This window comes from Lissotriton helveticus, chromosome 11, assembly GCF_964261635.1.
Source record: "Lissotriton helveticus chromosome 11, aLisHel1.1, whole genome shotgun sequence".
NCBI classification, from domain to species: domain Eukaryota; kingdom Metazoa; phylum Chordata; class Amphibia; order Caudata; family Salamandridae; genus Lissotriton; species Lissotriton helveticus.
In genome coordinates, this window is record NC_136072.1 from 269374098 (window position 1) to 269400602 (window position 26505).

General features: G+C 45.9%; 1 protein-coding gene across 11 annotated transcripts in view; it reads right to left on the reverse strand.

Annotated features, from left to right (window-relative positions):
• TRIP12 (thyroid hormone receptor interactor 12) overlaps positions 1–26505 on the reverse strand; it is a 1008257-nt gene that overhangs the window by 215179 nt on the left and 766573 nt on the right. For all 11 annotated transcript variants that reach the window (XM_078668151.1, XM_078668159.1, XM_078668158.1 and 8 more), the window contains one exon: positions 11445–11518. In XM_078668151.1, coding sequence (XP_078524277.1) covers positions 11445–11518 — 74 coding nt within the window. The remainder of the gene's footprint in view (positions 1–11444; positions 11519–26505) is intronic.

A 26505-nucleotide genomic window follows, 5' to 3' on the forward strand; every position in this document is an offset into this window, starting at 1 on the left:
ACCCGAGTTCTAATTACAACACTCTCCCGGCAGCCATTATACAGGGCACATCGGCGATAAGGACAGGGCACAGACAGGAGCACACAGGGCAGGGGTGACATTTCAGGAACACCGCACAGGCTGCCGGGTGTGTGCACAGAGCAGATGGCGCACTTCTGCCGAGCGCATGATTGGTATTCAGCAGGAGTTGCCTGGCGCCATGCACCGGTGAGTGCACACGGGCATGAGCACGGCAGAGTCAAGAGAGGGGTGAGGGGGGCACAGCCATGCCACTCTCTCCGGCCTCCAGCACACTGCCGCCTCCCACCACATCCACAGCATCTCTCAGCTGCTCTTCCCCAGTAAGTCAGATCTGTTCTTCGGCCTGTCGTCTCCTTCGCACATCACCATCTCACATCTGTCTCCTCCGAAAGGACAAGCGCTCCCCATTCCCGCTGTTTATTTTTCATTGCGCTTTCACTTTAAAGTGAAGGCGAGATGCAAAAATAAACATGCGGCGCCATGTCTCTCCAAACACCAGACGGAAAAGCTGTGACAAGGAAATCCATTGCATAAGAAGCAAGCAATTGAGAGTGACGATAAAGCCAACCACTGGTAAACAATGGGCTGGAAACCCCTGTAAGTACTTGGTAAGTGCATAATAGGCCTTCCACAATCAGACATCTTACGCTATCTGATAATCAAGACCTAAAAAACACCAACTCATGATGCTGAACCGGATCCTCTCTCACATATGGACTTGCTGATTCGAACTTAGAAGGCTTCAGGTATTATTCTAGATTCTCTGGGTGTGGGTGTGTGTGTGGCTCTGGGTGTGTGTGGCTGGCTCTGGGTGTGTGTGGCTGGCTCTGGGTGTGTGTGGTAGTAATTGCTGTCTGCTGAGCTCGTCCGTAGGGAACAATAGGTCTCACATTTGCAAGAGATTAAGCTATTGGCAATGTAAATAACAATGCCATTTATTTATCTGTTTTCAAAACCAACACATAAATACAAATTTTGTCATTTACAATGCCAATAGCTCTAACTCTTCCAAAGGCGAAACCGTTGCATTGTAAATGCTTGTTTTTATTAGACGCGAAGCAGAGAACGAAGCGGATACATTGTTGCCGCTTGCTTCCACTCGCGCGGTCTTCCATACCAGTGAGCTCTATGCTGGTAAATAGAGCTTGTTAGTAACCTGGTCTCCTGTGGAGAGTTATTAGGTACAATTGCAACTGGAGTCTTTCCTTAGGCTCACCACCTTCTACTCTTCTGACTGTCGAGAAAAGTCTACCTCTTGCTTTCGTTTCTGCAATTCTGGGATATCCACTGCTGGCAGACGTATGCCTGTAACCTGTTGTGTTGTATTTATCGTTCACTTTCTAGAGTACTACTTTACCTCTCACCCTCTTATCATTTGAAGAAGAAACCTCTTCTTAAGTCAGTATGCGAAAGTACACAACCTGTGCAGTCTAATCTTTAGTAATAATCCATAACCTCTTTATGGGACATGAGCCTCTTTTAACCTTCTCATTCCTTTTCTTGTGGTTTCCTATTTTTACACACTGTAGGGCTACACTACACATCCTACAGGTCCGCCCCATCATTCTGCTGGTCTTGCTGAAGATTCTCCTGGTGGTCCTACGTTGTCTCTTCTTTCCTTAGGGGTACTAGTCTATCCTTCGGTGTGCCTTACCTGGCAAGAGGTGACTGTGCCTTAGGGGTGAGGGGAGGCTTACTCTTCGCTCCTGAGGATATTGGTTCTTTTGCCTAGGGACCTGTTGCCTGACAAAAAGGAGATAGCACCTTACTCTATTTGTGGTAGTGTTTTTAGGGTTTGATAGTCTTACCACCTCATGGTCGCAGTTGGCCGGGGGGACCATCCGGTTTGAGGCTGCAGACGTCGGCTGGAGGCAGGTCAGGGATCACGGGAGATCGGATCAGGATCGCCGGGGAGACCTGCTCTTGGTGTTGGGCCACTTGAACTCGGGCCGTGGGCATCGGGTTCAGACTCGTGGACTTTGCCGGATCTGGAGTCTGTTGGTGAACAAATACGGTGTTCATGGGAGACAGTCTTTTCTTTTGAAGGCAGGCAGGTCCTCTGGGTTCTCGAAGCTGCAAGACATACTGGAGTTTTGCATCTGCAGGTTCGAGGTGGGGACAGGCTGGTAGGGTTGGGGCCATGTCAGTGGGCGTCCTCTTGTTAGCTTCGGCACAGCTGTTCGGGCCTTCTTTTGGTTTCTTGTCTACCTTCTTGGTTCAGGGCTGTCCCCTAAATATGTATTTAGGGAGTGTTTTAGGTGTCTCGAGGTCAGTAGCCAGTGGGCTACTGAGCCTAGGGTGACTACACCCTTGGTGTGCTCACCCCACGTAGGGGTGTGAGCACAATGCCTAATCCGGATTGGGGAGTGCCTGCCATCTGCAAAATGGCAGGCACTGAAGAGTGGGCTCCACCTCGCCTCCCCCACCTGAGGAGTGAGTTGGCAGAGGTGGGCACACCCTCTGGTATGGCAAATTTTTCCCGCTTGTCTTCCCGACGAAAAGGTGAGGAGACAGGAAGGGGGCCTGCTCCTGATAGCAGAAGAGGCTGGGGGTCGCATTACAAAGGCTGCAAGACCTTTGAAGCTCCCCTGCCACAAATGGCTCTTCCTAGGCTGGGGGAGGTGTCCTCACGGCGTCAAACCCAATGGGACCCCTTCCGACCCTGCCGGGCCCGAAGGCTCACCAGCGGGGTCATTCTTCTCAAATACGCGGCACATGGCCTCGTAAAACTCTTTAGTCTGAGCGGGAATCGCTCCAGCTCACGGAAAGGGGGCAGACGCAAAATCGACTCCGGCTCTGCGAAACCGGGCCTAGAGTGTCGGTGCTCCTTCTCTCTTTTGAGGACAGACGCCAGTTGAGGTGAAGGGAAAGTCCGCTTGGAATTCTTAAGCCTCTTCCCAGAGTGTCGTGAGGACCTCGAATGGGAGGAAGAGGACTCTGGGCTTAGGTCTCGCGACCTCCTGTTCTTCGATCGGGACCGTGACCTAATCTGAGTCTCGCTTGATGGTGTTGACTGCCGAGCCGCGAGTAACTTCATCGCCCCCTCCATCAAGGTCTTTGGAGCAATAGCCCGACGGTCCGAACACGGCTTCGCATTGTGGTCGCGTTTGAGACACCACAGACATGAGTGGTGGGGATCGGTGACCAACATCATGCGGCAACAAGTCCTGCATAGCTTGAAACCTGCCTTCCTCGAAGAAATCCCTCGGACACAAAGTCGGAAATCCAAAAAGTTTGACAACAGTTGAGAAAAGAGCTTGCCAAAAAGCAGAAGGGGTAGCTCTTCCTGGATCGGTGCTTAACTGGCGCGGAAAGAAAAGATCTAAATGGCACGGAAAGAAAAGATCTGAGGTCCGCACACCTGGGTAGCACCCATAAAGGCACCGGGACATAACAGAAACTGACGTCACACAGAGCCGAATGGAGCCACCCATAGTCACGCGCAAGGGGTATTGTTCAGCGAAAGTGTCCGGATCTAGCCTGACACCTAGGAAATTCAAAGGTAAAGAATCTGCAGCTAGAAGTCTCGATCACATGATCTATCGTGTGCAAGGTGTATTTTGATAAAGAGTATGACCTAATTGAAAATGGTGTCTGGTCACTTCCTTCCCTTTCTTGGCTCCGGAGAAACCCACAAAGAGTTGATCATCCAATCTATCCTGCCTAGTCCAATCGATTTAATAGGACATAGTAAGGCAAGGATGAAGTCTTAGTCGTCACTCCTTTTTTGGAGGTATGAGGAAGGGAATATAAACATATTATAGTGATGGACTGGTTCATGTGGAATGCCAATAACACTTTTGGAAGAAAAGATGGATGGTGTCAAATAACCTATTTTTTCAGTGAGAACACCGTGATTGGTTGTCTGAGTGGGCTAAAGTCATTGTTACAGTAAAGAGTTTTCAAAGTGAAGTGAAATGGGGCAATTGTGCACAAACTTAAATGGGAATACTATTAGGAAAGTCAATACAAGATTCAGATCTCACTGAGGAACTGGAGTGGGAGAAAAATACAATAAAACCTTAAAAAATCACCACTAGCAGTGAATTAAACAGAGAAGGCTGGGATTGGGTAAGACATGTAAGTGGATATGTTATGCAGATTTGTAGAGAACGCTATCACCCAGAAGGGTACCTTGGAGCTGAGCAGGTGTGAGTCTAGCCACACCTAGGGCCTAGTGGGACTACTCTAAAAGCCAGGTCTTCAGCTTCTTGCACAATCCAATAAGTGAGGAAGAGGCTCCTATTTGTAGTGGCAGGGTATTCCACACAAGAGGAGCGATGCAGGAGAAGGCTTGACCTGGTTTTCCGTATGTGTGGGATATGTGCAAGGAGGAATCCTAATGAGCAGAGGTTTGGAAGGTTTGTGAAGCCAATTCAACTGTTGAGGTATGTTGCACCAGTGTTATGTGGTACCTTGAAAATGTAGGCGAGGAGTTTTAACTGTGCTCGTTTGTGTATGGTGAGCCAGTGGTGCTCTTAAGGTGTGGTGTGGTGTGATGTAAGTTCAGCATTGGAGGTCTAGAGTGATTCTGGCTGCTGAGTTCTGAACGGTCTGCATTCTTCTGGTGATTTTTTTAATGATCCAAGCATAGAGGGTGTTCCCATAATCCAGCTTGTTTGTGACCACGGCATGCTTGACTGTTTACCAGGTGCAGATTGGGAGCCATTTGAAAACCTTCTTCAGTATCTTCATGGTATGGAAGTATGAAGTGGTGACAGCACTAACTTGGGAAATCATGTCCGATTACCTAATGATGATCCAGAGGTTCTTGGAGTGGTGGTGGTGGGTGAAGGTCCTAGCTCTTGCCAAAGATCACGATTTTGGTTTGCTCTGTGTTCAGCTTTAGTTCCCTGATCTTCAATCAGTGGGCAATTTTAGTCATTGAGGCATTTAACTTGATCCAGGTACTGGGCGTCTTGTCCGTGAGGGAGAGAATGAGTTGAGTGTCATGGGCTAGGAGAGAGCACTGATGTTGTGAGAGCTGATGATGCTGGCTAGAGGGATCATGTACGTGTTGAAGAGGTTCAGAGTCAGTGAGTATCATTACAGGGTACCGCAGATGAAGTTGCGGGTGTCTGGGGTGTATGGTGCCAGGCCGACTGACTGGGCCCTTCTAGTCAGAAAGGAACAGATCCATCGGAGTGCATATCCTTGGATTCCGATTTAGTGTAGGCATTAGATGGGGTGACAGACTGTGTCAAATGATACAGAGAGGTCCAGAATAATGAGGGCCGCCATTTCTACTCTGTCGAGAGCAATGTGGATGTCATCCGCAGCAGCAATGAGTGCAATTTAAGTAATGTAGTTGTGTCTGAAACCAGATTGAGTGGTGTCAAGGAGTTGACTTGTTGAGGTATTCAGTGAGGCATATGACCGCTAATCCTATTCTTAGGAAACCCATAAGACACTGGAAAAAACTTGATGTAACAGCTTTACATAGGATCCGGTCCTCAACCATGCCCGTCCCTGAACAAATGTTGGGCGTCTTCTTGGGTGCTGTTGAGAAGTGGCTACAGAATGCAATTGACACCTGACTCCCACTCTTCCAAAAAAGGGCCATCAACCATCGTCCCCCAGCACCCTGGTTCACGGAAGAACTCAAAACGGTGAAGACCAAATGCAAGGCACTGGAAAGGCGGAGGAAGAATTGTGCCTTGGACTCGAAAACTTTTTACAAAAAGCATATAATAATCTTTGTAGTGCTGCTCGTGCAGAGTATGTGTCAGAAACTATCCTTGGTGCTTTGAGCTGATCCAAAACACGATTTAATGTAGTCAATGACCTATCAGGCTCCACAACCCTTCTCTTACTAATTGGTAATACCAAGATTAAGCCAACTTTTTTCTTCAAACAGTAGAGAGCATATACTCGGAAATAGTGAGTTTGCAGCATAGCAGCTCCCCCTTACTACTTGACACAAATTCCCCACAGCCAGCATTTGAACTGCATTCAGTCGCCAATGTGCACATTGATTAGGCAAAGAGGCCTTGCATATTTCCTTATAAACTGGTTTTATGGCCTCCTTTAAACATACTTGTTTAAAGGTCTTTTAGACAGCATAAAATCAGGATCACCTAGGGACCCTCTGCCCATCTCTGTGCTCAATCAGCTTGAGCCACCATCTCTGCTTGTAATTATGAACCTTTTGAATGCCCCCCTACAGGAAGCTACAGTCCCATCAGAGTGGAAGCTTGCTATGGTGCTTCCACTTTTGAAAAAGGCCAATGCAGACCCTGATTTGCTTTCAAACTACCGGCCTATTTCATTGCTACCAGCCTTCTCTAAAATTTTAGAAAAACACATTAACGCATAACTGTCCAACTTTGTAGTGTCCCAAAAACTCCTTCATCCATCCCAATCGGGTTTCAGAGTTGGCTTTTCAACTGAAACACTTCTTGGGGTAACTGAAAGATTGCGCCGCCATCTTGATGCAGGAGACATGGTGGCCCTCATATTGCTTGACTTATGCGCTGCATTCGACACAGTGTCTCACACTGTGTTGGTGAAAATCTTAAGATCTTTAGGCATCGGTGGCTCATTTCCTTTCTTGCCAATCAGACTTTCCAAGTCTTCTCCCCAATAGCAAGCTCCGATACCCTTTCTTCACCTTACGGTCACCTCAGGGCTCCATCCTTAGCCCCTTACTGTTCAATCTGTATGTCAGGCCTTTGGCCCACATTGCTGATTTGACCCAGTTCTCCTACGCGGACTCCCAGATCATCTTCTGTCTGTCAGCATAGAGTGCACCTGAGAGTTCTTCCCTCCAACTGGGCTTCAGTAGAGTTGCCTCATGGATGCAGGCTAATTACCTTAAGCTCAATGGAGAGAAGACCGAAGTTCTGGTCCTGGGGAAAAACAAGGACCTCAAGGGGACCTCAACATTGGCCTCGAGAGATGGGTATACTTCCTCAGCCCTGCCAACAAGTTCGTAACTTAGGAGTCATCATTGATGATTCGTTTACTGCAAGCCTTCAAGGTAGCCGCCACATGCTTCGCAATCCTGAAAGGGTTAAAAAAAAATCCTGTGATGCTGCCGGAGCCCGCCCAGAGAACAGTAGTCCAGGCGCTTGTCACCTCGAGGCTGGACTACGGTAACATTCTGTATCTGGGGACCAATAGAGAGGTGACCTGCTGGCTACAGATGGTTCAGAACTCAGCTGCAAGACTGCTTTGTCGAGTTCCTAGAGCCATCTCTGTCTCTGCTCACCTACTGGACCCGCATTGGCTCAGGGTTGAGACCCGCTTTAAGTTCAAACCTGTGAGCTACATGTTAAAAGTGAAAATAGGTACGTACAGCCCCTCAGTATTTGAAGTCTCTGGTCCATCCTTACGTGCTCCCACGCTGCCTTCGCTCATCCACCCAAAAGAAGTTCTCTGTGCCCAGAGTTAACTTGTCCTGGATGGGTGGTGGATCGTTTGTTTACCTGGGCCTCTCCCTATGGAATTCGCTTCCAACCTCAATTCGGAATGAAAAGGTTTATGCCCAATTTTGCAATCCTTAAAAACCTGGCTTTTTAATCAGTAATCCTTAAGTTGCTAAATATTCCTTGGTCTGTTGGCACCGGGAAACCCTTTTAATTTAACATAACTAAGTTCCGGAGGCAGGCGTTTCTATAGTAGAGCCGTGGCCCTAAAAACCCTTCTGCCTCCCCAAGTGACAAGTTTGAAGGGAGCGACCCTCAGCAAGTTAAATTAGCTCGACCGAAGATTTCTGCTGGGGAAGTAGCGCACCAGATTTGCTTTCAAGTAAGCATGTGCATTTCTATAGATGGACCTGTACGCTAGACAGAGAGCCTTAAAAGAAATGTGATGGTGGACCAGAAGCCAGTGCAATTGTCTGATAGAGGCCCTGGCAGATTTTGGATGGTCTGTAGTTTTCTAAGTGAGCCTGGTAGAGAGACTGGTGCAGTAGTCTAGTCGCGTGAGAACTAAGGCTTCGACTACAGCTTTCAGTGAGTTAGCCGGCAGGAATTTCTAAATTTTCTTGACCGTTTTGAGCCAGTAGACGGAGGAGGAAGTAATTAGGTTATTTGGCTTTTAAATTTCAATTCACTGTCCAACATAAACCCCAGGTTTTTTACTTTACCATCATAGTTAATGGGTAGACAAGAGGGGTTGCAGACTGTGGCTGCTGGGGGGTTGGTAGACTGACCCACCGGCTGGCCACCCCACCCACAGAGCCAGTAGGACCTGTAGCCACGCAAAGGCTAGAAAGCTTGCACACTTCGGTGGCTGGGCGGATAAAGATGCATTTGTACATCCCTTCCATGGAGGTGAAAGGCGGATTGAGGGTGACTAGGTCCCATAGAAAGATCCAAGGACCTGGCTATAGTCCTGCTGTCCTAAAAGTGCTCCAGAGCTGAATCCGACTGGTCTCAGAAGAGACAGCAGCCATCAAAAGGCATATCCATGAGTGAGGACTCGACATCCGCAGAAAATTCAGTTGTGCTCCACCAGACGTGGCATTGCAGGGCCACTGACGACGAAACCGCTCTGTGGTATCTGGTTCACTGCAGAAGGAGAACTTAGCTACAATCCTCCCATTAGTAACAGCCTGGGGGAGCATGGCGTGGGGTGTCCTCTGGGACCGTTGATAGCACCTGTGCAACAGTATATCACCGGGCATGGGAATAGTGGCTTAAAAGGCACGCTGTGTTCACAGACTGCAGTGCCAGGCTGGCGGAAGAAAACATTCTTCCAACGACTATCCAGTCTCTTGCAATCTCTGGGGGTGCGGTAGGGAATGTGCCAGGATTTACATGGGACGTTGAGGCTTGGACACCAAGCTATCCAGGGTTGGTGAGTAAATTTGGGTCCCCTAGAGCAGGGCTGTGGCGGCAGGCAATCGTCCTGTTCACAGGAGCCCCTGTGTTAAGACTTGGACTAGTCCCAACCAGGACGTCAGTAAAATGCCTCATTAAAAGGAATAAGTGATTCTGATGGGGACACTCCTGGCTAAAGCACATTAATCTTGACTGCCAACGAGGACAAGCAAAGGTCCAGGACCTCAGCTTCCCTCCGCACCACCTCTGCGAAGGAAGTTCCCTTCTCGTACCCATGGCAATTGAGAAAGCATGCCAGTATCAGGAGAAGTATCCAGTCAATTTGGTGTTCATAAAGCTGGCATTCCTCAGGGTCCAGTGCCCCCTCCCATCTCTCCATGAGTCCTAGCCCATTAGAATAGGGCTAGGGTGCCGGGTTGGAAGGTGTGGCTCCAGTCTGTGCCAGAGACAGCTTCAGACAATGCCCCTCCAGCTCAGAGTCTGGGATGAGGATGTGGTTGCCGGTGGGCGCTGGCAGCATCTACCTAGAGACCGGTGTTGGGGAAAGCAGAGGTGGTAAGACCTGTGTGTATTCCTGGGGAGCAGCCAGTGTTGATCCAGTAGGGGCCCCTCCCAAACCCACAGTGCCCGAAGGCGTGATGGAGGAAACAGGGTGCCCAAATATAACATGCATAGACTCATAAAAGTCTTTCAATTGTATGGGAGTTGTTCCAGCTCCCTGAGAGTCAGGGAGGCATGAAGCCGACCCAAGAGCTGGGTCACCCACTGAGCCAGGCCTCAAGTTACAATGCTCCATCATCTTGTTGGCCAATAGACGAGGTGAAGACCTAGCACGCTTCTACTTTTTGTTTTCTTCTTTCTTGATTAAGACTTACTTGAATCACACGACGTCTTGGAATGCGAAGAAAACCTCTGGTTCTGCAACCGCCCCCAGGACCTTCCTCTCGACGAGTACCTCAATCATCGCAGCATCACACATCGAGCCGCCATAAGCTCGCGAGATTACTCTACCAAGGCCTTTGGGTTCTTGGCACGGCAGGCCTTCTGGTCGTGGTCCGCCACAGACATCCACTGATGGATGACAGGCACTGCAGGGCTTGAAGCCGGCCTTCCTCTGACATTTCTGCCAATCAAGAAGCTAAACCTCAAAAAGTGACAAAACGTCGGGAAAAAACCTAGTGAAAGTGTGACTAAGGGATAGCTCTTCCCGGGTCTGTGCTGGCTGGAGCGTAAAGAAAATAACGGATGTCAGTGCGCCTGGGTGGACCCTATAAAGGCACAGTGAACGTCATTTCCAGCATGGATGCCAATAACGCCATGCAGAGGGAAACAATGCCACCTACAGACACGCAGAGGTACTACAGACAAAACATATCTGGATCCAGCCTGACGCCTGAGAATAATTCTAAGGTAAGGAATCTGAGGCTAGAACTCTATTGGATTCAAACTTCAGACACACATTGGGATAAGAGCTATGCAGAGTCTTGGCAAATCCCAAATGAGATCAAGAACACTCATGCCAAAACATCACCTTCTAGCCCTCGACTACTGTGACAGGCCTAGTAATGAGTTATCTTTTTCAGTGTTTTGTCTTAACTAAAGGACTACTCTGTGATGCACGTACACATCAGTAAGGCTTTCACCGTTTTCTCTGTAAGGCCAATATCCAACAGAACAGGTCAGACAGAACAACTCCATCACATGGATCAGCAGCCAACATCAAATTACTACCACAGAGACATTCATAGAACACACTGGAAAGACCTTCCAACATGCATTTAACAGCTGTCACAGAGCTCAGCAACAAATTCCCAGAATCATTTGGAATGTGGGAGCAGAATCGGAGAGCTCTATGTGTGGTGCCACACTAATGGTAGAAATGCTCTCACACGTGCAGAGAACATAAAGTAAACGTGGTAGTTTATAACCAGTTAATGGTTAAATGATTTGCCATTTTATCAGTTTAAACCGATACTTCAAGCAGTAGCAATATTAATATTAAATTAAAGAAGAAATCACATTGTTTAGAGACATATCTGTTCTTCAATTACCTTTTGGATAAAAAAAAAAGTAAGGTTTGGATCAATACAAGAATGTAGCAGATAACACATTGAACCTTGTGGGTTCATTGAACTAAAATACCTAAATAAGGGGCAGACATGTAATTGAACATGTTACATATTTGTGGTAATCGAATTGGCTTATTTTAAATGTATTAACTGCAGTGTTTTAATGCCTTAGTTTAAGTGAACATAAAATAAGCAATTAGCTGCTCTTAAATTCCTTGGATAATGCAAGCATTTAAAAACAGGAAGTGGCTTTTTCTAATACTGCACATACAACTAAACATGCTAGTGCTTTGCAGTTTGTGAGTAAATGGGGTACATGGTCTGAATTAAAGTTTTAGCATTAACAAACTACAAATGACGGACATTAAAGATGAATATTTTAAAAACTGATGCTCGTCGGAACACAAAATGTACAACATTTAATGAGAAAACATGCATACATTTTGAAGACATCTCAAGACTCAAATATGCATCATCAAAGTAATGTAAAATGAGGGAAAGGGAGTTAAGTAAGAATGTTTTTTTAATAATGTATAGTGTAGTACAAATTTAACATCTTCCACTTTACCAAAGATTCATCAATCTCCTCATCTGAGCCATCATCATCACTGTCCTCGTCATCTTCTCTAACTCTTCCATAGCCTAAAAGAAAAATCTGAGTGAGATTTAAATGTATGAAGTCCACAACGTTAAATGTAAAATAAATACAAAAAACATAGCTTGGTGTGAACGAAATTAAATGTTTACTTCAGGTTACATAAAATCTCTCAGATAAATCGATCACAGGGGAGAATCGAAAGGGGGGTGGGGGTGGTGCACACAGTAGGAGAATTCAAGAGACCAGACAAAGCTTGAGCAACTAAATCATTCATCACCTATGCTTGAATGCTTTGAAGATCAAAAAGAAAACTAGAGACCAGATTTTTGAAGTACGGTGGCAAAACGAAGGCATGGTTAATTAAAAAATCTATAACACAAGATGACTAACGCTAGATAAACTTTAGGTCCAATATCACCCTGCATTTGGGTGTAAAGAGCATGTAACTTAAAGAACTTTAAAGAGCATATGTAACCCAGCAAAATGTTAGTAACCCCATACATGATGATTAGTTAAATCTTCCACGGGTGTTAGTGTCTTAATGTACCAGATACCCACAGTTAAGAATCCAGAGATTTGTACAAATATGGCCTGCACTATTAATACCTTTTGTTGCAAATTAAACTCTTATGTATTTATTTGTCCGTTAGGTGTTAAGTGTCCAACAATCCCTACTTTAAGTGTTCAGTAATGACAGTACCACATCACTTTCTGCTGGTTTTCATCATGACTGTAGCAATAACGAGGAGACACTATCCAAGGAAGGATTATAGCAGCGGTACAGCCTAATGTAGAGCACTTCCAAAGCATTTTAAACTGCTTGTGTTGATAAATCCGCTTTTGTGAGCTTAGATAGGTAGGCAGATACTTTAGTTTACAAGCCATGGCAAATCACCTGCACACACGAGAATTTATATGTACTTATTTTCATCCAACAATATGCACTTTGGAGAACAAAAATCAGAATGTTAGGAAGCCTTCAACGCATGTAATCAGGTACCCATATACAGAAAAAACACCCAGAGGAAAGCACTAGGTGAGTAAGTCTAGATTTCAGGGAAGCACTAGGTGAGCAAGCCTGGAAAGGAAAACCCTGCCGCTAAAGTGCATAACTATCTCATAACAATGAACAATGCAACAGAATATTTCTTCACACCTTTCTCTATATACTTGGTTTGAGAGTTTTCCTGTTGTCATTTTAGTTTAGTAAAATGTTGCATAACAATAAAGAAAACAAATAACAAATTTGATAAAAACTCAAATGTCAAAGGTAAATGCTCAACTAACATACAAATGATTGCCACTATTGAACAGGGAAATCAAGGAAACCTTCGGGATGAAAACTCACCTGTTTAAGTAATGGAGAGACACCAGCACCACAGTTAAACTTTTGCTAGAGTCAGAGAAAGCAAATGCCCCTTGACTGCTTACAGCAAGCTCAGGTCTGAAGGAATGTTACTACAACACTGTAAATATACTGATTAGAATAGGAGGTTGGCATGCTTGAATCAAACATGCCATTAAATAACTCATGCATCAAAGGCAGGTACGGCTGCATCACGTTTTCCATCTCACTCCAGTTTATTTAAAGTGGCTAATTCAAGACCCACAGTGGCAATCATTTTAAGTTTCCATTCAGTCTCTCAAGGTTCACAGACACCAATGTTGAAAATTGGGACAACCCACAACATCTCTTGATCAATTGATATGCAGTTATGTTGCTTTTCTTGGCGCACAGAATATTCAAATAAAATACAAGAGTTGGTTAATCCTTGGCATTATGTAGCACACAGCTCTAGCATTGTAGTTTACAATTAATAATTTCTGCTGTCACTAATGTGGAGAAGCTTGCAAATGTGGGTGAATAACTTCATGCTTCAAAATGTTGATACATTCTCAATAACTACCATAGATCAATCTCCAGAATGAGCTAACCAGTACATCTTAAAGGACTATGCAGTCACCACCAACCTGGAGGGTTGCCTTGAAAAAGTAACTACAACTCGGAAAGAGATAAAGTCCCACAACCATGAAAATAAATCAGTCCCTACAAAATTATCATATTCCTTCCTAGGGAAACAGGCTACTGGTACCATCTGATGAAATAATACTGAAATATCTAAAAAAAAGTGTGGCATCACTTAGGACGCCAGAAATAAAAATACTTCTCATGTGCTGGCCTATGCTTCCTAAAATAGAAATAGCACGAAAAGAATACACCTTATCTGGCGAAATTACTACTGGGTCTGCATCTGCAAAAGACAAATAAGGAGGAAAAACTATGACTCTATACATTATTTCATGCCATGGAAATGCACTGCTTCTTCCCATGAGTTCTGGGTGCAAAGCCAGGGCAGAAGCTATTCATTTTTATATAGCCATTTAGGCTCCGTAATATCCAAATGGAGTGTTTGGACTACAGCGTTCATTACAGCTGTAGTAGATATTTACCTGTATCCTGCAGATGTTCAAATGTGACATTTTCTAGCCACTGCCAGGGACTCACATCTATGATGGATGTGCTAATGTGGCCAGCTATGCGTGATGTTAACGCTATGCTTAAAGCTGGGCAATTACTTCACACAAATGGAGGCAGTTTAGAGAGCACCTCAAAGCTTATTTTTAGAATAAATACATAATTAGATTCCTAAACTCTGTAATGATTCGGCAATGCCCCCAAGCAATATCAAAAAAGATTAATGTGTGGACCTAGCTCTGACACCTGTAACTTGGGTGATGTCGTTTTAGGGACAAGAACTTTCCTTTCACAGTTGGATTCAGAATAAAGCAAATCAACTTAAATATAGTAAAATTGCATAGAAAAATCTGCAATAAATAAAGGCGAAAATACATAACACAAAAACAACCCGCACAATAAATGTTTTTAATGTAGCTCCCGACAAGTTACTTACCTTCAGTAACACCTTATCTGGTAGAAAAATGATCTAGCCGCATATTCCTTACCTGTGAACTCCCAGGTGTCTGGCTGGATCCGTAAGATTTTAGATAGCAGTACCCCTGACGCTGATAGATGGCGTTGATCGACACCGCATGACTTCGTAAGCGGCGGGTTAGTCTTGACCATTTAGTCTATATAGGCGCCACCCAGGTACGCTGACGTCAGTGCTTTTCATGACTTTCCACACCAGAAGCACAGAGCCATGAAGTGACTGACCATGGCGTGCTAAAAAAAAAACCCACTAGGGTCCTGAAGGGAAACCGCCTGACACTAAAAACTAATCCGCAGTGCAGGGAGGATGGATGGGTGAGTCGGTAAGGATAAGGCGTTACTGAAGGTAAGTAACTTGTCCATCTGATAGAGACATCTAGCTGCATATTACTTACCTGTGAACAGATGCACAAGCAATACCTAGCACTAGTCTTCCCTTGAAGGATGGCGAGAAGGCTTTCAGTGCCAATCGGATTGCATGAAGCTCCAACAAATTGATGTGGAGCCCAGCATATGTCGGAGATCAGTGTCCTCTGATCTCCAATTCTCTCAGATGGCCGCCCCATCCCAGAAGTGACTTGTGTCTCACTACTGTGAGATCTGGTTGGGTAAGGGAGAGGGGTCTGCCGCTGACCCAATCACGGTTCGTATTTCACCACTGCAGGTCTTTTGTGGTTACCTCTGAGAAATGGATTTGTTGGAGAGACTCCCCTGAAGCTGCTCCAACTAGAACTTCAGGTCCCACTGCAGGGGCTGCATCTGTCAACAGGCAGGTGTCACAAGTAGAATGCAGGACGGCCATGAGGTCCAGCAGTCTCAGAGTCCGTTTCAGTGAAATTCAGGATAGAGGATGAAACATTGCTATCATACCCTGAATAACCTGGACTTGCAGTTCGGGAGGATAGCCCCGAAACTGCACCGAACCCAGAACTACTCTGATGAAAGGGAGTGTTTGAGTGGGAGTCAGGTGTAACATCAGCACGTTGATAGTGAATCCCTGAAAATACAAGAGGTCTGCCATAGTCTGGAGGTGGGAGACTAGAGCCTGGGGTGAGCCTGCCTTCAACAGCCAGGGAGGACTAGCACCCCATATCACCTCGCATGAGATGCAACCACTGCCATCATCTTGGTGAACCCCCGAAGGGCGCTGGGGAGGCCAAAAGAGACAACAGAGTAACAAAAGTGCTCGAATAACTCCGTGAAGTGCAGATAACGCTTGTGGGCAAGCAGAACGGGAATGTGGAAATATGCATCCTGCAAGTCCAACACTACCATCCAGTCTCCTGGATCCAGGGCAGACAGAACCAGAGGATGAAACAGAGCGCAGGTTGAGGACAGGGCTAAGGCCTCCATCCTTCCTGTCCAACAGGAAGTGGCGGGAATAGCAAACATAAACCTAATTCTGGCATCAGCACTCTCTCTCTTTGGCTCCTTTGACTTAAAGAGCCATCACTTCGTGGCGAAGGGATATGTGGTCCTGCATCAGTCTGTCATAAGCGGGTGGCATGAAGGGAGGGGTAGTCTCGAAGGAGAGAGTAGCCCTTTCAGACAATCTAGAAAACCAGTCTGTCCGGTGTTACGGACTGCCAGCGGGACAGGTGAGGGAGAATCTTGGTGCCCATGATAAACGGGCAGACTAGGAGGGTTTGGAAGCTGCAGGGGGGTGGAGTGGACAGGACTAACCGGACAGCTGGCTACATGATCCACAGGGCTAGTAGGAACTGTGAGAAAGTGCCATCTTTCTTGCATTGGTATGCCCCCACTTTTTTCTGAACTGCTGATGTGCTTTGACTGAGTGTGCCCTGGGCTCCTGCCAACCAGGTACCCAGGGCCTGTGTTCCTTCCCTAAAACTGTGTTGAAACTAAAACCCAATTGGCATCCCTGGCCACCTGTCAGCCCCTAGTAAATGGTACCCTAGGTACCCAGGGCATGGTGACAAGAGATGACCCCTAAGGACTGCAGCACTTATTGTGCCACCCTTAAGGGCCCTGTACCATGGCATCCACACACTGCCTTTGCAGGCTGAGTGCCTAAGTACAGAACTAAACAAAGTCAACATGACCCACATCCCTGTGTGCCATGCCCACAAACCCACTGCCCTGGCATACATCAGTCACCCCTCTAGATGAGTGCCCTATGCCAGTGGTGTGGGCACAGGTGCATGAGCCTTGTGCCCCTACAGTACCCAGGGCCATTCCTGGGCACTGTAAGTGCAGTGATGCCATTAAGAGTATATGGTGCTGGGAGGTCGACATTACGAACTCCACAACACCCTAATGGCTATACTGAAGACTGACAAGTTTGGTATCAAACTTCTCAGCATATTAAATCCACACTGATGCCAGTGTGGGATTTAATGATGAATGCACCACAGAGGGCATCTTAGAGATGCCCCCTGAAACCTAACCACAATCCACGTCTGGACTGAGAGGCTGCCTAGGCTGCCACACAGCAGATATGGTGCTGGACCCCTGGGTGGAGAGCCCCACCCGCTCTCCTGGGCCTGCAACAATGCACATCCTGGGCGAGGTGCTAGGTCTCCTCCCCCAGGATGGGCAGGGGGAAGCTTCAGAGGCCTGCCGCCTCTGTGAGCTTCTCCAGACCATTTGCTGTACCCAGCAACTGGCCCCCACCAGTCCGGCCCCCCACTCTGCAGGAAGACAGGCGGGAAAAACTACGTCAGGAAGGGGGTGTGCCAGCCTGTGCCAACCCCAACCCTCAGGTGGGGGAGACAAGGTGAAGCACGACCCCGGGTCCCGGCCATCTTGAAGATGGGGGCCCTGCCCAATCACAGCTAGGCTCCTGTCCCCCTCCCACAGGAGAGGCGCAGGCTAGGGGGTGTACACATCCCAGGACAGGGACCTATTGGTCCATGCCCGTGCCCTACCTGTAACGCCCCTAAGGAAAATGCTACTTACCAGTATGCATTTGTTCTTTTTTTTTTTTTGTCCTCATATATGCCACCAGTAGATAATTGCTCTAAATAGGCGCTCTTCAGGCCACTGACACAAACCATCTTTTCCAGCCCTCTTGTTTGTGGATAGCCGATGAAGATTGCCCAGAGGTAGGGTTGTTACCCGTCCAACTTCCTCTCGTGATGGTACTTGCTACATAGGAAGGACAGGACCACAGGACCTCTGGCATAATCATTGGACTATCAGTTTATCTCTCACTCCAGGCAATCAAGGCTGACCACAAATTAACAGACTTTTCTCCTCCACATAATATATCCAATTTACTCACCGCCATGATGTTTTTGAGGCAGTCTGCAAATGTCAGAGGGAGTACCGACTTCCACACTTTGCAGATCTCTCTTCTAGCAATCACTATTACATAAAAAATAAACTGTGATAAATTGCTGTTAATATCATAATCGAGTGGGAGACCAAAAAAAACCAAACTAGGAGTATATATAAGTGAAAATGAAAGTACCTCCTCCAAAAACCTACAGACTTGTCCCCAGAAGTTACTTATACTAGGACATTCAAAAAACATATGTATGTCATTTGCTTCTTGTGACTTACATCTGGGACAGAAGTATTGAACTGAAGCCATCTTAGAAAGTTTCCCTGGAGTCCAATAGACTCTATACAATGTATATAAATGATTTCTTCTTAAATTAGAAGGTTTGATTATTTTTTGAGACATAGAAAAGGAGTCTGTCCATAGTTTAACTAAATTGTCAGAAATCTGAACCATGGGGGGGTCCCATAATTTAGTGATCTCTAATTCTAGATTATCCTTATTGTCTATAAAGATTTTATACCATTGAGCAGTCTCCCCTTTCCTACCTATATTGCTGCTAATTAAGTCCAACAGGGGGCTCTCATCCTCTAAATCCCAGGTTTGGCTTCCCCACCAGGCCGACAATTGATAGAACTTAAATCTCGTGAGAGTACCCCCGGTTAGACCCAATAAGACTTCCCATTTTAATACTTTTGATGCGTCACAAAAGTCCCCCCATTTAGAGAGACCAGCTCTCTTTAACGGAAGTGCTAGTTGGTCAATCAAACAGTCCGGGGTACCAGGGGAGTCCCAAATCGGGGCATATGAATGATAGTAGTGTATACCTAGCAGCTTACATATCTGTAGCCAGTTATGTAAGGCAGCCTTCAGAAGCTTCAGCCGGACCTTTTTAAAACATTTTTGATCTCCAAATTTAAACGTAAAAAAGTCGGCCCCATATGAAAGATCTGACAACATGGCTTGAAAAAGTATACCGTTAGAAGTGGAGTCTAATTTATTGGCTAAAAGTCTGAAATTTTTTAACTGGAAAGCATAGCAGTATAGAAGTAAGTCTGGGAGAGCAAGGCCACCTATTTTTAATCCTCTCCTCAACTTCCTCCAAGCTATCCTGGGAAATTTTGTCGCCCAGATAAAAGATCCTATCCTACCTTGCAAGTTAAGAATATCTTTCTTATTAAATGTTAAGGGAATAGAGTTGAAAAGAAAAGTTACTTTTGGTAAGATGATCATTTTAACCAGATTCACCCTACCATAGATGTTTAAAGGTAGGGAGTTCCATCTAGTTAAAAGTTTCTTAACCTCTTTTATCACTGCTTCCCAGCTGGTCTTGGGAATTTCTTCTAATTTGTGAGTGAGTTGAATACCCAGGTATCTCATCTTGAACTTAGCTTCTGGGATAGGAACTGGATTATTCCAACACATAATATCAGTCTTGTCCCTATTAATGCTATACCCTGAAACACCAAAATCCTCAGCAAATTGAAATAATCTTGGTATTGCTTCTAATGAGTTTGAAGTGTACAAAAGAAGATCGTCTGCATATAAGGCTGTCTTAATTGTTAAATCTCCTATTTTAAAAGGGTGAATTATTGAATCCTGTCTTAAAGAACACACAAAAGGCTCAATATATATATCAAATAATAATGGAGATAAAGGGCATCCTTGCCTTGTCCCTCTACAAACATTTAACCAGTCTGACAGACCACCATTCACCAAGATCCTAGCTCTCGGACCCCTATATAAAGTTTTAATTCCATTGATGAAAGTCTCAGGGAAGCCAAACTTCATCATCACTTTCCAGAGAAAAAGCCAATTCACTTGATCGAAGGCTTTGGCTGCGTCTATTGCAGCAATAGCAAGAGGCTTCTTTTTCTCTATTGAGTAATCTATAGCGCCAATTACTTGGAATGTAAGCTCATTCAGTTGGCGACCAGGAATAAATCCCCTCTGGTCGGGTGGATGATAGACTTTATGACATTAGCCAACCTGGTTGCTAAAATTCCAGAGTAAATTTTTAAGTCAGAATTTAGGAGTGAGATAGGACGGTATGATTCTATTTTTTCCGGATCTTTGTTCGGTTTCGCAATTAATGAAATTGTGGCGTCTAACCAAGAAGGTGGTATTTGTTTTCCCTGAATAAAAATTTTATTAAATCATTTCTGGAGTGGAACTAGAATTTCTTCAGTGTTTTCTTTGTAATCTCTATTGGGAGTCCATCGGGACCTGCAGCTTTATTTCTTGCCATCTTCTTTAGTTGAAGTCTGATCTCTAATGCATTTGTTCTTGGCATGTAGAGCTGCAGATTTCTACACTTTACATTAGATCGCCACCCGCTGTTGGGCTCTGATTATTGCATGTTGTTGTCCTGGAAGAAGTCTTCGTAGTCACGAGATAGGTGACTCCTCCCTTGGATGATAGTGCGCATGGGCATCGGCTCCATCCTTAGATTGTTTTTCGCCATGATGGGAAATGATTGACTTAGTATAAAGAAAGAAAGGATGTCCATGCGTGTATATCTAATTAAGATAAAACTGGAACAGATACAGGTCACGGGGAGGCGGGAGGGCGTGTGGAAATCTGCAGCTCTACATGCCAAGAACAGATGCATACTGATAAGTAGCATTTTCCGTTCGAGGCATATGAGCTGCAGATTCTACACTATGCATCGATTGTGCAGCAGTGTCTCGCCTAGCAGTGGTCCCCTGTATCTGTTGCAGTAGTTTGAAAAAGAGTTTTGAGGACAGATTGGCCTACTGCAGCTTGCTGCTTGGCTTGCACGTCAACATGATAGTGTTTAGTGAAGGTGTGTGTTGTAGACCATGTTGCTGCCATGCAGATGTCTTCTAGAAGAATGTTCCCTAAGAAAGCCATGGAGGCTCCTAGTTTGTGTGTGGAGTGCGCTCTAGGAGGAACTGTTAATGTGCGTTTTGCCTTGTGATAGCATATTTGTATACATTTAACAATCCACCTTGCAATTCATGATTTAGAAATGGGGTTGCCTTTATGTGGTGGAGAGAAAGCTACAAATAGTTGCTTTGTTTTGCGAAAGGATTTTGTCCTATCAATGTAATGGAGAAGCGCTCTTTTGACATCTAGTGTGTGTAGAGCTCCCTCTGCTACAGAGTCTGGGTTTTGAAAAAAACACTGGTAACTCTACAGATTGGTTCAGATGAAAAGGAGTAATTACTTTAGGAAGGAATTTAGGATTAGTCCTCAGAACCACTTTGTTATGGTATAATGGTAAGAATGGTTCTTGTATAGTGAAAGCTTGAATCTTTCGAACTCTAAGAGAGGTAATAGCAATGAGGAAAGCTGTTTTCCATGTGAGAAATTGCAGTTCACATTTGTGTAAAGGTTCAAAAGTGTGTCCCATGAGCCTGGTAAGAACAATGTTTAGGTTCCACACTGGAGAGGGTGGTAACCTAGGAGGAATAATTATTTTTAATCCTTCCATAAAAGCTTTTATTGCTGGTACTCTAAACAACGACATATGCTGTCTGTTTTGTAGGTATGCCGCAATGGCTGCAAGATGTAATCGTATAGATGAATATGCCAGATTACATCTTTGTAAATGGAGAAGGTAACGGATAATATTTTGGATAGAAGCATCCAAAGGATTAATTTGATTATTAGTGCAGTAAATGGCAAATCTTTTCCATTTAGCAGCATAGCAAGCTCTAGTAGTAGGTCTTCTGGCTTCTTTAATGATATTCATACAGTCTGGTGGCAGTTTAAGGTAACCAAACTCTAAGACTTCAGGAGCCAGATCGCCATATTCAGTTGACTTGGATCTGGATGCCTGATGTCTCCATGGTTCTGCTTTAGTATGGATGGTGTTAGAGATAGTTTTTGGTGTGGAACTAGAGAATGTTCTAGCAGTGTGGTGAACCACGGTTGGCGTGCCCATGTGGGAGCTACCAGGATCAGTTTGAGAGACTTGTCTGAGCTTGCGAACCACTAGTGGTATTAGTGGGATTGGCGGAAAAGCGTATGCAAATCTGCCTGACCAGTTCATCCATATCGCATTGCCCTTGGACAACGGGTGTGGAAACCTGGCGGCGAAGGTTGGGCATTTTGCGTTTTTGTGTGTGGCAAACAGGTCTATGTCTGGATGACCCCACTTGTGAAAGAATGGTTGAAGAACTTGCAGATGTAGTTCACATTCGTGAATCTGTTGTGTCTGTCGACTTAACAGATCGGCTATCTGATTGTGAACTCCTGGAAGGTGTTCTGCAAGCAGATATATCTTTTGTGGAATGGCCCATCTCCAAATTTTTTGTGCGAGCTGGGACAGCTGCAGGGAATCTGTGCCTCCTTGTTTTTTTATGTAGTACTTGGCTGTCATGTTGTCCGTCCGGATTAAGACAGCTTTGTTCCGTATGTGCACTTGAAAGGACTTTAGAGCTCGGAAAATTGCCAGCAACTCTAGCTGATTGATGTGAAGCACCTTTAGTTGAGCAGTCCATCTTCCCTGAGTTGTGTGGTGGAGCAGATGTGCTCCCCATCCTGTCAGGGATGCGTCCGTTGTCAGTACTATCTGTGGAACTGGCTGCAGGAATGGCCGCCCTCTGGACAAGTTTTTGGTGTTCCACCACTGCAGAGAGCGATGTGTGTGGCTGTCCACCAACACCAGGTCTGTTAGTTGTCCTTGTGCCTGATTCCACTGATGTGCTAGACATTCCTGTAATGGGCGCATTTGCAGTCTTGCATATGGTACAATAAAAATGCAAGATGCCATCATGCCTAATAATTGCATGAACACTCTGGCTGGGGTGTGTTGGTTTTGAACCTTGTAACTAAGGCTTGAATGCTCTGTATCCTGGCTGGACTGGGATACGCTAGACCTGTATTGGTGTTTATGGTAGCCCCTAGGTATTGATGTACATGAGAGAGCTGGAGATGTGACGGTGTAGTTGATTGAAAACCCCAAGACGTGCAGTGTTTGAATTGTTTGAGATGTGTGTTGGACGTACTGATTGAATAACTTGGCTGTTATGAGCCAATCGTCTAAGTATGGGAAGATGTGGATATGTTGTCTTCTGAGAGGTGCTGCTACTACTGCTAGGCACTTTGTAAACACTTATGGTGCAGTTGTGACCCCGAATGGAAGGACTTTGAACTGATGGTGTTGTCCTTCTAGTACAAATCTGAGATACTTCCTGTGAGAAGAATGTATGGGATTGTGGAAGTAGGCGTCCTTGAGGTCTAGTGTGGTTAGGAAATCGCCTTGTTGCAACAATGGGAGCACTTGTTGTAAAGTGATCATGTGAAAATGATCTGATTGTATATACAGATTGAGAGGCCTTAGGCCTAGAATTGGTCTTAGTGTTCAGTCCTTTTTGGGTATTTGGAAATAGAGTGAGTAAACCCCTGTTCCTTGATGTTTTAACGGAACTAGCTCTATTGCATCTTTTTGCAGCAAGGATAGAACTTCTTGTTGGAGCAGCGTTAGATGTTCTGTGGACATTGGATGCTGTCTGGGTGGTATATGTGGAGAATTAGCTGTAAGCTCTAGGCAGTAACCATACTGGATAATTTGTCTTACCCACTTGTCTGTTGTAATGGAATTCCAGAAAGGTTCGAACTGTGTTAATCTAGCCCCTACAGGAGTGGTATGCTGTTGGGGGAGCTGAAGGAAGTCACTGTTTAGTGGTGGAAGAGGATCGATTGTTGTGATTACCTCGACCTCTTCCTTTATTGTTATTCCCTCTGTAACCCCCTCTAAAATATCCTCTATTGGAGGATATTTGCGTATTGTTTTTAAGGGAAGTTGAATTGCCTGCTCCAGTTTGTTTGTAGCTTCCGCTATAAAAGGAGTGAGGAAAGGAGCCTCTTGGTTGAGAGGACTGCAAAGCTCCCATAGATTTTGCAGTATCAGTGTCTTTTTTCATTTTTTCAAGTGCTACGTCTACCTCTGGACCAAACAATTGTTGGTTGAATGGTTGATTTTAGATGGTTGTTTGCACCTCTTGCTTAAACCCTGAAATAAGTAGCCACGCATGTTTTCTAAGGAGGACGCTAGTGTTTATTGCTCTAGATGCAGTGTCTGCTACATCAAGAGCACACTTGATTGAGGCATTTGAAATAAGCTTACCCTCCTGTATAAGGTCATTTGCCTGTGCCTTATATTGGTCAGGTAGATGTTGTAAAAGGGTTTCTAACTGGTCATAATGAGCCTTGTTGTATCTTGCGAGGAGGGCTTGTGTGTTAGCTATACGCTATGTATTGCTAGCTTGTGCAGCTATCCTTTTGCCTTAAGCATCTATTATTTTTTTTTATTGTTTTTATTAAACATGAATAACAAATACAAATAACAAGACCATCATGCGGTGGACGTCTGCGAAGCAATGTCGGCGAATGTGGGTTCCAGCATTACAGAATCATGAAGGAGTGTAAAACTGGGCTCATGGTGCCTCAATGTCCTCACAAATTGGATCTATTTCTGGCGATGTACAGATATCCCCTCGGTAAACATTCCAGACCTCCCATATCTTCCCCCATTTACGGGGTCTCCCTCTGGCCACATAAACAGCTCTCTCCCGAAACATACACCAATCAAGGTCTTCCATCCACTTCCCAATCTGGGGAGCTCGGCAAGCACCCCATAGTTGTGCGATATTTCGCTTAGCAATCATACAGGCGAGAGTGACCCAAAGCTTGCCATGACTCGTGAGGTCGGAAGGCTCCCATACATTAAGTAAACAGCGGCGTGCCTCAAGTGCAATCTGTACTCCCCACACCTCACTCATTGTCTCATGAATCTTGGTCCAATAATTATGAATCTCTGGGCACTCCCACAAAATATGCATAAAGGTACCAGTCTTACCACAACCCCTTCGACAATCTGCATTTGAGGCGAGCCCCATGCGACACAATCCTGGGCCCGTGGTGTAGGACCGGTGAAGGATCCTAAGCTGCACCAGCTGAAGTCTCATGGTGATCGCCACTTCCCGAGGGGAGGACACAGCCTCCACCCAGTCCTCATCATCCAAGACCAGACCATCTGCAACCCATTGTTCCCGGACCCTCACCTGGGGATCTTCAGTGTGGTTGACCAATTTCTTGTAAACCAGAGAAATCGCCATGGTGGGAAGATACCCATCCAGGATTCGATCCTCCAGCGGGGAGGCCACCGGTGGCTTCACATCGCGAGGGATAGCCGCCGCCAGTGCATGCTTAATTTGCAAATAGCGATATTGCTCGCTCTCATTCAGTTGGTGTCTGGACTGCAATTCCTCAAAAGTCAATATCCCGTTCTTGCCCCACATATCTCGGACCTGCGAGATACCAATCAGGTCCCAGCGATCGAAACCCTTCGACTTCCACAGGCTACCCAGAGCTTCCGAGTTCCATAATGGCGTGGCCATCGTTATCTTACCCTCACATTTGAGAGCACGGTTGGCCTTGTGCCACGCCCGCGCCAAAGCCGACGCCGGACCCAGCAGAGGAAACCTGCCTCGCCTAGCATACAAAATCCGGGTGTACTCACCCCCCGGCAACTGGCCACGATCCATGGCAAACCCGGGGTCAGTTGGGGAGCCATAGATCGCATGATTGATTGGGGCCAACTGGGAGGCCCAATAATATTTCCTAATATCGGGCGGTCCAATTCCACCGTCATACCAGGGTAACATCAGTTTGGATAGTGCGATCCGCGGCTTCCCAGCCCAAAGGAGCTGACGCTGCAAAGATTCTATCTCGTTGAAATAAGAGGGGGGCACGGGATCGAAAAAGTTCGGCAAAGCGTATAAAAACCGTGGTAGCGCCATCATTTTAAACAGAACCACCCGACCCAATAGGGAAAGCGGCAGCTCCTTCCATTTTGCAATATCCCGGCGGAGTCTGGCCAAGGGGGAAACCAAATTAGCCTCGAAACGCATCTTAGGAACCCGAGAGATGTCAACTCCAAGGTAGCGGAAACCCACCAGTTTTACTTTTACCGGACAATTCTCTGGTACTCTAGGGGGGTCACCGCTCAGCACAAAGAGGACCGACTTCTTCCAATTAATGGCGCAACCCGAATATCTCCCATAGATCGTTAAGGTATCCATAAAAACAATTAGGGACTGCCGGGGGGAGGTCAAATACATAAGGATATCGTCCGCATAGAGCAAAATTGTGTCCTCCCACTCCGGAGTCCAACGTAACCCTTTAATTGTTCTATCCCATCGTACCCAAGCGGCTCCAAGGCCAGGGCAAACAAGAGTGGCGAGAGGGGACATGCCCGCCGGGTGCCCCTCCCAAGCTGAAAGTCACAGGACTTGTGATTGTTCACCACGACCCGGGCCAACGGAGCCGAGTACAGGAGCCGGATCCATCGTATAAATTCCGGGCAAAACCCGAGCTTCTCCAGCAACGCAAAAAGATAAAACCATTCCACTCTTTCGAACGCCATAGTGGCGTCCAACGACAAGAGCACCGCTGGCTCATGGATGCGTGCGGAACCCGCCACCATCCCATGGAGTCTACGAAGATTAAGAGCGGTGTCGCGGCGCGGCATGAAGCCGGACTGGTCCGGGTGCACCAGCTCAGATAAGACCTTCACCAGCCGATTCGCGAGCAGCTTTGCCAGAACCTTAGGCTCCGCATTTAAGAGAGAAATTAGGCGGTAGGAGGAGCATTCCAAATGAGGCTTGCCATCTTTATATATCACAATATTAGCGATGCGTTGGTCATAAGGGAGTACACCATTTTCCCTGCTCTCGAGATTAATTTCCTTCAGGAACGGAGCCAGGCGGTCTGCATGAAGTTTATAAAGTTCAACGGGAATACCGTTCGGGACCGAGGCTTTACCGGAGTGAACCCCCCGGATAGCCATCGCGACCTCGTCATTT